Raw genomic sequence first — 11,176 nt, forward strand, 5'->3', positions numbered from 1 at the left:
GAAAAGCATTTTATCTACTAATTATGTATTAAAATTGTTTGTATAATGAATAATGATACCCTATTCTGGATAGTAAAATAATAATTCAGCTCTACCTTTATCCAAAGTTTACTATACAAAGAAGTTTCTTCTTCCTTAAATAATCATTACCATATTTCATCACTAAAGTATTTAAACACTTAAAACAAAATTCATTTTCTGAGTGATGATGGGATTTCTTTTTTCTTAAATTAAATTTATTGCGGTGACAGTGGTTGGTAAAATTATATAGGTTTCAAGTGTACATTTCTATAATACATCATCTGTATACCACTTTGTGTGCTCACCACCCAGAGTCAGTTCTCCTTATGATGGGATTTCTTATAGGGACCCCTTCAAGGTTACCAAGAAAAAACATCTGAATAACTTTTTTTAAATTTTAACTCTCCAATCTATTACCCCAGTGTCTCTCTCTTTCTCTCTCTTTTTTTTTTTTTTGATCATCAATATTTAATGCTTCACTTTGACTCATGGATATATGTTACACCAATGTCTCTTTAACAAACAAAAATTAATTTCATGTGCTCTTATTAACTCAAAGTAACTTAACCCAGTCTTCGCAGATGTGTTTACTTTTGGAAATAAGAGTTGTTAAGTACTTACATAGAACTCTTGAAATTTTAATGGAAAAGAAACTTTTAATGGTACTCAAAAGCTGGTTTGACTTTTTAAAATAAAAAACGATTTTCTGTAGCTTCGCTTCTCAGAACTTTAAGATAGATAAGTGTGAAAATTTACTTTGGAAGGGTGGGATTAACAAGTTAGACTACGATTCCCCAATGATTTCTACATAGTTGGTAACCACACATTCATATAGGCTTTAGGTCTAGTTTATTAATTCTGGACATTCTTGTTGAACTGTTTCATTTCTATGTTACTTGGAAAAAGTATAATTCAGAATGAAATACTATAATATGTTAAGGTAGAATATGTTTTTATAAATATAAAATGTAAAATGTATTTTGTGAATGAATAAGTGGTTTCCTAGAGTGTTTCACAGAAGTATACCTGTCATACTTCTAAATTCTTCTGAGTTCATGAAGTTACATTTATTAATATGTAACTAAGGCTAATTGTTTTTAACTAAGGGGATCTACGTTGATACTAATGCAATGCAGCAAAATGTTTAAAAGCTAGAGCTCTGGGACATGTGACCCGAGTCCACATTAAGACTTACCTTGGGGAAGTTTTTAACCCCGTTAAACCTCAGTTTCCTCTTTTTTAAAGTGGGGGTGATAATAGGGCTAAGATTGTATCATACATATCTAGCATAGAGCTTGGCATGTGTTCTTAGCAACGGCTCTGTAAAGCTCCCCTTTCCCAACAGGCCTGATACATTGTGTTATTGTCATATAAGAACAGCATAGTTCCCAGAGTTGGGTAGTATTTATTTTATGTAGTGTGTGTTTTATGTAGTGCCTTTTATACTGTCCTGACAGTACAACCAATATTTCTATTTTATAGGGATGACATTTTAGCTATTTAAAAATTAAAAACTTTTAAGCAACAAAAGATTATTTGACTAAAACAAGAAAATTAATGATGTTATAGAGCTGTCACACGTTACACTTTCAAGATATAAAATGTGCCAGCACTTATTACTTTGTTTGTTATCTCACACTCCAGACAATGTGCCCTGTGTGTTTGGATCGCCTGAAGAATATGATTTTCCTTTGTGGCCATGGAACGTGCCAGCTCTGCGGAGACCGAATGAGTGAATGCCCTATTTGTCGCAAGGCTATTGAACGAAGGATTCTTTTGTATTAACAAGAAACTCAGTGTATTTTGTTAGCTAAGGTATTTGGTCATGAGCTCTTAGTAAGCTTTTAAGCTAGTTGGAGTTCTAATGAATTAATTTTTAATATCATAGTTTCTTTACTAGAGTATAATTAGACTGTAAATGTACCAGAACAAAAAACAACTCTACGAAACAGTGTTTGAAGTCGTGGGGGTTTTTGTTTGTTTTTTTAATTTGAAACATCAAATCCATGTAATTCATAGGTAATTTACTTTTGGCTTCTAAGGGGAAAAAGTAATTTAAAGATCTCCTGTTATTTTTGTTTTTATTGCATTTTCTCTTATGGTTTATGAATTTGTTAGACCTCATAAGATACACTTCCTTATGATCTGCTTTCCTTCAATTTATCATGATTTTATAAAATAGTGAGTTGACACAGGTGCTCAGAAAGTTCATGCATCAAATAAATGAAAGACGCAAGGCAAACTATTATGTCACATATGTTAAGGGAATATAGAAGAGAATTCTCTTTAAGATAACATAAAGTTATCTAAATGATTGTTTATGGATTCTTAGAGTAAATTGAAACATAGAATGAGAGAATAATGACTTCGCCTTTAGCTTATTTTCTAGATCTAAAAGGAAAAGGAAATTTGAATCAAATTGCCAGTTTCAAAATGACTGATAGTTATGAAAAGGAGAAATAAACAATCATAATAAGGAACTGAAGGGAGGAAAATTATCCAATAAAAGAGTATCTATTGACTATTAACACTTGCCTTTCTTAATTTATACACTGTTTAGTTCAGCCAGCCTTAAAAAGAAAGTGTTAGTGAAAATTGTACCTCAGTTTTCTCTATGGTTACTTATCGAGGCTTGATCTCCCCAGTAAAATGATATTCCCCTGTTTGGCCTCTGACGTTCAATTTAGCTTTCCTAATATACTGAATAGTAGTAACCCAGTGATCTGAGAAGATGAATGCATTGTCCAAAGGCAGCAATCTTTACTTCTCCATATCTATTAATTCTGACAGTGTTAGTGATTCTACCTTCATCATAGGCCTTGCTTCCACTCTCTCTCAGATAGTATGGCTTACTATAAAGAAAACAGTCTCTCTTTATACCTACAGAGGAGGATATTATGTAAACTGCCAACAGTATCTAAGATGTAGTAAATAAACCAATAATACATACTTACTTTAGAAAGAGTGACTAGGACATTTACAGAAATATGTCTGATTACCTAATCTAAATATGTAGATTTTTTTATACTCAGACTTTGACTTTAGAGCATCTAATCACTTTCTGTCTTTTGAATGGGTAATCTTACAACACCCAGAATGAATATACACATAAATAAGTGTTTTGGGGTTCATTGCTGCTAGATTACAAAAATATCAGCTGTTTACAGTAGTGTCTACTATATATTGTGTATAAACTTACTCCTAAGGGTAGTTATCATTTTTGTAGTTCCCGCCCCCCTCCCCCTTTGAATCTAATTCTTATGTCAGTTTTTCTGCTACAACAACTAACTTTGAAAGTACAATGTCTCTAGCTCTCATAACATCATACTTCTGGCTATTTAATAATTGCTGCCTTTGCAAGACCTAGTGAAAACAGTAGTGAGCTTTGCTGGCTGATTTTGTAGTCTTGGTAATTACATATCTGTGTTTAGCTTAGTAACATCATTTAGAACAGTAAAATTTTTATAAATTTACATTTGAAAATTTATATTGACTCTACTCAGTTATCTAATAATGGGCCACTGAGGCTATTTTTTAAGCCATATTTTGAAGTTATAAAAATAACATCTGACTGATGATATTCACATAAAGAGACAAATAGACTATTTTCTTTTAAGTTTGAACATGGCAAAAGTCAGAATTTTCCTTTTCTTCCATGCCATGGGCCGGCCACCCAGCTCTTTTCCAGGAGATCAGCTGGTAAGGAGGGAGCACCTGGCTGACTCAGGCATCGTGTGGCCAACCAGAGAATCATGTGGTCTAGAGCTCTACTTTACTTAAATCATTTTGATTTGTCTTCTGAGCTGCAGTGCTAAAACATATATTCCTAAAAGGAAATTTCATTCCCACCATATTAAAGTTTATTTCCAGCATATTAAAAATATAATAACTTATAAACTATTACAAAAGTCAAAGTCACCATAATTTTAGTGCTGTGTCCTTGCGGGTTTTCTGTATATGTACCACTTTGAAATTTATTTAATGAGTAGAAAAATGTTTCTCTATTCATGTTTTCAAGCACCTAAGAATTATTTTAAATTCGTTTTTGGGATTGCGAGAGCGAATAAGATTAAGAACTTAATTGTTTAAATGACTTTCCTCTAACTCTGTGAAACTGCTACCTCTAATTATATGTCTCTCAGCAGTACTTTCCCAATTAGGTATGTTTTCTTCTCAAAGCTATGTATCATCTCTTTATCTTTTGCCTCAAAGAGCTTTTACTTTTCCTATAATTATTTAAAACAACACTGGCATGCATTCATTCAAAAGCTATTTATTAGGCTTCAGGGGCTAGATATACAACATTGAAAAAAATGGTCAGCATCTTAGCACATACAGAATTTATTATGCAGCCATTGTATATTTGAAGTAACAGACAAAAAGAAGAGATCCAAAGGTATTGATAACATTTCTTGCTAATGTTTCATAAGAGTTGTCATTAAGTGGTATTTGGACTTCTTCTTTCTACCCCCTCTCTCACCACATTTTCTCCTTTATTTTTCTAAGATTGTCAGCTTTGTTACCCAAAACATACAGACAACTTACCAGATGGTGCTCTTCTAATTGTTTTTCTTCACATAATTTAACATTCTTACTGCTTATACTATATACGTATTTAATTTTATTGGGAACAAGAAGGCTTTTCAAGAGAAGTTAATTTTGTATTCGTATAGGAATATTATATTAGACAAATGCTTAGTTTAGCTGGCCGAATTATGCTTGGTTATTTGTAATTTTCAACATTGCCAATTGATCAGCTAGCTACTGAGGCCTAATTTAATTGATAATGTTGAAAATAACTTTCTTAAATTGATATTTTTGGTGTCTTTAGCCTGTAAAAACCATTTTAGCATATTGAAATGCATGCTGCTTAAGATTTGTCCAATTCAAATTTCAAAGCATGCTTCATTTTTACATGGTAGAAATATACTGTCTAGTTTATGTTACCGAATTGTTGTTCTTTGTTTATTACAAATTTTGGGCCCTTTTAGACTAGGAATTAGTTAAACTTATGAACTAGGAGAATTAATGATGGGGTAGGGTAGGGAGGAGAGTAGCGGGTTGCAGCTAGTATGAAAGAAGTCCGTGTTTCAATTAAGAGGAAAAAGGGGGATCATGTAGATTTCTTTAAAGCAGTAAGTGCAGAGAGTATATTTAATTGAATAATAAAAAGGGTCTTTCAACCCGTTTTCAGTGTAGTTTAATTGACAATTGCTTTGTAAATCACAGGCTTTCATACAGCTTGCTTAAAAAAAACATCCAAAAGGAAAAACACTTATATTCTCAGTGTCTAAAATATTTTATAGTCATAAGTTGTGTAAAAATTAAATTTTGGAATAGAATTCTTTGCATTTTTTTATTGTGGTAAAAAGACAACATGAAATTTACCATCTTAATAATTTTCAAGTATACAGTTCAGTAGTGTTAATTAAATTCATATTGTTATGAAAGAGATCATATCTTGAAAAATTGAAACTGTACCCATTAAACAACAAACCCCTTCCGCTCCTCCCCGAGTGGAATAGAATTTTGATTAAATATAAAAAGAAACACCTGAATTATTTTAATTTTTTGTGTTCGCAAGATCTAAAGTCATGGTAAACATCAAGTTACTAAAAATTTGGGGGACAACAGAATTTTTTCCCTCCCTCCCAATTATCAGTCATAATTGAGTTGGTTCTAAATGTCTGTTAATTGGAAGGGTTTGTGATTTCATTTTGAGCCAGAGGGGAGAAACACATTTTAAACATTAGAATTGGGTTAGCTTTGAATTTGTACTAAATTGGGAAGGTAAAAGATTTTTACAAATTATGTGTGCCTTGTTGAAAATGTCAGTTGTCTTGAAGTCTACTTGTAACTATTTCAAAATTTTTTTCTCAAAAAGGCAACCTAATTTTATTTGCTTGACTATTATGATAGGAATGCTTATTGATATTACTTGATAATCACATATAGCGTTGGAACTTTAACATATATAACTATAACAGTATTAATAATTATAGCTGTACTTCTTTAAAACATTAAATTTGAGGATAAACTATTCAGTGATGTCTTGTGTACATTGCTTGTCTACAGTGAGGGGAAAACTCCTTTAGATTGAGCCTCAATTTATTGATAAATGGTTAGTAGTGGGTGAAACTAGAATATAAAAATATGAACTAGATAGTGGAGCTGATGAATTAAAATTGTAAGTTGCTACATTTGCATTTTCTACCTCCTTTTCTGTCAGAGTATTACTTTTCCAGCATTTATTCATATTTGTGACTAAGGATGAGATGAAAACCCGAGATTAAAATTGAAATTTTTATTTTGTTCAGGATTTAAGCAGTAGGTACAGGACAGGTGACTTGCCACATCAATTTGGTGCCTAAATCCATAACTACAGGTTATAATTGACGTATAAAATGTGTAAGAAAGAAAATATTGCTGAATATTTTCCTTTTCCTGTAAAATCTATTTGATTTTGTTTCATAAACATAACTTCTTTCTTCTAAAAAGCAAAATGGCCTTGTAATTTTCTATAAAAAATAAACACATGTGCCATTTTGTCTGAAATCTATAATTTCAGGAAGCTAACAAAAGTTCTGACTCAGGGCTTTTTAACAGTTTAAGCAATTGTTGATTATATTTTGGAAAATCCATCTACATGATTCTTCAGTGCCTTGAAAGAATTATTAACTTGGCAACACTTACTAAAACTTTATAGGAGGCAGTCTTTAATGTGTGTGTATTATCATACACGCGTTTATAAGTTGTATTGCTCAGCGTGTGTAACAGCAATACTGTGTGTGTGCTGGGTTTGGGTAATTCTTTAAAGGAAGTTTTCTAGATTTGCACTTGATACTTGTTTTTTAAAAAACTGATTATTTATGGCCATGACACTGTTACCAGAAAAGTAATTCTATGTAAAGTCATTATGCAAAGACATGTATAAGTAGCATCTGGGAAGCGGAGATAGGGTTCAAACAGTTTAGTTTGCAAGGAAGATCTGTTTGGTAAACACAGATGGTCTTCCCCTCAAATGAAAACCTTTTGTTCAAGTGATTTGGTTTAAAAGAAAAATTTGGGGGTGGGTGGGCCCTGGGGTCACGAATTGCATGTCATTCTTATGCTAGTCTTACTTAGATTGAATCCACAAATTGTTTTTAAGTTTAGTATGCTTTGTCATTATAGATACAGTATATTTATTCAGTGATAGAAAGCAATTTAATTGACTCATGGCAGTATTTTGCTTTGTATTTTTTCCAGTGGTTTTTAGCTTTCACTTGATTAAATTTAGAGTCTTGTTTGTGAATATAGTTTTTGTATGGCAAATGATTCTTGCTTATTAGCTTCTGTTTAAAACAACAACAATGCTTAGCAAGAGCTAAGCTTTTAAAAATAAATACATTTACCCTTAATAAAACCTATGATGTAATATCATAATGCTTTCCTCTGATCTTTTGAAACTATTCTTTATAGACATATACATGAATTTTGATTCTTAAGGCATTTGAAAACAAATCTCTGTACATCAATCTTTCATTATTAAGAAGGAAATTATCATGTCTTAGAGAAACAAGGACATGTATCTCCAACTCAGTATAGGACATAGGTGTCCACATCTGGAAGGCTCTAGTTACAGTTGTTTACATTTAAGTTACCTCTATCTAAAGGGCCAAAGAAGTTTGTTGTATTTGAACACCCCACCTTCTTTCAGGATTAAGATATATTGTGAAAGTAGTCAGAATAGGATAAATTTGATAGAAAATCAATTAGTCAGGAAGACTCGACTTTTTCTATAAAAATTTATTTCTCTTCACAACTTAGGTGTAAATTTCATTTTCAAGAGGTATACATTTTAAAGCTATGATTTATTTGGCTTTGTTAGCATTTTGTGACTCAATTAGTAATTGAATGGTTTGGGGGTTATTTTTCAAATTAATAGAAGCACTTATTTGTGAAATTATTGAGAGGTTGTCTAGTTTTAGCTCAAAAGATTAAGTATGTATATCTCAGCTGTTTAAGAGGAAAATTATCTGAAACAACTTCTTAAATAGTTTATTTGAAAAAAGCATATGTATTTCAATTTCAAAATTGTGAATTTATTTTTGGATAACCTCTAACTGTATTTTTGTGTTTTTTTTTTTTTTCCTGTTGCTGTATAATTAGATACTTCATGGCAATAGTGTATTAAATTGAAACTCTGTATAGGTTTTTAAAATAAAGCCATTCTAGAAAATCTGATTTATAATTTTTTATCATTTACAGTTATCCTTCACAGAAATTAAAATTACTTGTTATTCTTACAGTTCCCAAACTTACTGACGATGAAAACTTTTAATGGTTTAAATGGTTTTCCCTTTATAACAAAACCAGTTGATCAACTCATTCTATTTTGGTAAGGACAAAAAAAATAGTACACATAATATGAAGGTACAATCTTAAGACAAGGAACAGAGACTACTCAGTGAGTCTGTGACATATCAATGAGACTGTTGGGCAGTGCTGCCTTTGCACTGGTGCTCTAATCAAGCAAAATGCATCAGGCTTTAGGTGCCCCTCTGTACCAGGTCCTTGCATTCTCGGATACAGCAACTTTCTGAGAGGCAGGTGTGGGGGCAGAGCCCCAGAAGGAAGTTTCCAGGCTCTCGGCCTCACATAGAAAGGTGTTGGCTCAGGTAGTAAATGGCCAACTGTGATTGCATGGCCATCAGCTGTGGCTAGTTGGCCGTCAGCTGTAACCAGTGAGCCATTGGCCACAATATAACTGCTGTGGCTATGCTAGGAGAGAGAGAGGAGAAGGGAGAAGAATGGGGGCTAGCAAGAAGATGGCGGCTGGGCTGGCAAACGTGGATGGCGGTTTGCGGACAGTGTGGATCCAGCCTCCAGTGAGAGTATAGTGCCGCCAGAGAGAATATAGTGGTATGACTCCCCTACCTATGGCTCCTTGTGTGTTCCTTTTTGGCCTCACCATATCCTGCATTCTTGTGTGGGGAGCGGGAGCAGAGACCCCACAGGCCGCCCCGCACGACAAATGGCGCAGCGAGCAGGGTCTCCCGCATGACAGCAGGTTTTTAAAAATCAATATAAATATTATTTCTCATATTTAAGAGTATTACCCACCCTTCCATCTCTCTGTTCTTTATTTCCATAGAACACCAGTTAATGTCTTGAGTTTGGGAAAAGCTTTTGTAGGTGAAGTTAACTTTGATTTAATAGGAAAATAGAATCAAATCCGAGAGCCTTTGATTACTGACCATGGCCAAACTATACGGAAGAAAGACTGATGTTCAGAAAGTTACATGCTCTTAACATGGATGTTTTAGTACAAAAATATTGTATTTCATATTGCTGTAACAAATCGCCATGAACATAGTGGCTTAAAACAATAGAAATTTATGACCTTACAGTTCTGGAGGTCCAAAGTTTGACATAAGTCTACCTGGGCTAAAACCAAGGTGTTGTCAGGACTGTGTTCCTTTCTGGATGCTCTTGGGGAAAATCCATTTCTTTGCTGTTTCTAGTTTGTAGAGGTGGCTCACATTCCTTGGCTCCCTTCCATCCTTCCACTGCTCCACTTTTAAGGACCCTTGTTATCAAGCATTGGGCCCACCTGGATAACCCAGGAGTCACTTTATTCCAATTTTAGTTGCTAAGCAACCTTAATTCCACCTGCAAACTTTATTCCCTTTTCTCATAACATAACATCTGTAACATAGCATAAAGTAATGTAACATATTCAGGTTCCAGGGATTAGGACATGGCCATCTTTTGAGGGGAGGTGGTGTTATTCTGCCCACCACAGGTAGAGAGGGGAATTTCGGCCTGTCTTACCAAATACCCTACATGTAGAAAAAATGTTCTCAACAGTAGATTTAAAGAACTGATAGGATTTCATTGAGGGGGTAATTTAAATCCACCAAGATTAACATAAGTGGTATGTAGGCAGTTCCTAGTTTATGAATGTGGGATGAATCGTGAAATAATTTGCTCAAAATTTTGAATGTTTCTAGAGGAAAATTAATGATATCCCTGGTTTATGAAAACACTGGTATGTTACATGCTGTTGGAAGAGTCCTGATTCTACAACCTAAGCTTATTTCCAACTTCCTTTGGGCATATTTGAATAGACAGCCAGGCGCTTCAAACCTAATATGTCCCAATCTTAAGTTGACTCTTTACAATATACTTGTGTTAATACCATTATTACCCAGTTTCTTAAACTAGAAACTTCAGTCATACCTGACTACTTCTTATCACATCTAATTATTTGCTGGATGCTGTTACTGCATGTTTGGAAACGTGTCCTAAATCCAGACCTCATTACCACTCCCACGGATTTTGTCAAGGACTCATCCGCTCCTGGGTAATTTCAGAAGCGTGGTACTTGGTCTCACTCTCAGAGCCACTTCCCACTTCAGTCTTGCCTTTGCATTAACTCAATCACAGTTATCCTTTAAAAACAAGTTTGGCTTTATGGCTTCTGGTCTTTGATCTTTCAGAGAATTGAAGCCACAGTGCAAGCCACTGCTCCAAAAACTGGGGACACAGGCAGCTACAGAGAATCACAGCTTATTGGAGCAGAAGCCCAGGAGCTGAAAGCCATGCTGGAACCAACCAGGACTAGGGTGGGAAACGCTAAACTGATTGACCAATTGCTGGACGCTCAGTGTGGACAAACTTGAGAGTTAAAAACTCTGCGGGGGTGGGGGGGGCACACTGATTTTTACCGCTAGGAAGCCTACCAGATTCTCACAGTGAAGGTCAGAGAAAATTCCCTTTGTGCTTCTGGCAGGAGGACGAATGGAAAGAGCCTTTTGGACGTGTACCCAGAGCATTCTGTTCACCTAAGTGAGGTCTGCCCTGACGGGAGACTTTTGCCAGAGCCTAGCTGACAAAATATCCAGCTCCAGCCTAAGTCCTACCTACCCCCTCACCCCCCCCATCCCCGGTCCCCCACACCCAGTAGCCTTCCTGTATCATCTAAGTGGGACAGCTACCAAGAAGCACTTGTGAAGGTGACTGACTGCTCAGGGGCAGAGGGTCACTAAAATACAGACCTGATCAGGACTATTAGAAGGCTTTCTATAGTGTCCTCCCCTTCGTCTAATTACCTCACCCAGAAATGCTGAGGGCTTCTTACTTCAAAACAGTTTGAAGTACAGGTTGGGAA

The 11,176-nt window shown here is 34.7% G+C and overlaps 1 protein-coding gene across 1 annotated transcript in view; it reads left to right on the plus strand.

Moving 5' to 3' along the window:
• Positions 1–8,247, plus strand: part of MIB1 (MIB E3 ubiquitin protein ligase 1) — a 110,883-nt gene extending 102,636 nt beyond the window's left edge. The window contains exon 21 of the mRNA XM_019741227.3: positions 1,666–8,247. Coding sequence (XP_019596786.1) covers positions 1,666–1,806 — 141 coding nt within the window. The 3' untranslated portion in view covers positions 1,807–8,247. The remainder of the gene's footprint in view (positions 1–1,665) is intronic.
• Positions 8,248–11,176: the final 2,929 nt, after the last annotated feature.

The sequence above is a fragment of the Rhinolophus sinicus genome, chromosome 4, assembly GCF_057876585.1.
Source record: "Rhinolophus sinicus isolate RSI-liver-muscle chromosome 4, RSI-T2T, whole genome shotgun sequence".
NCBI lineage: Eukaryota > Metazoa > Chordata > Mammalia > Chiroptera > Rhinolophidae > Rhinolophus > Rhinolophus sinicus.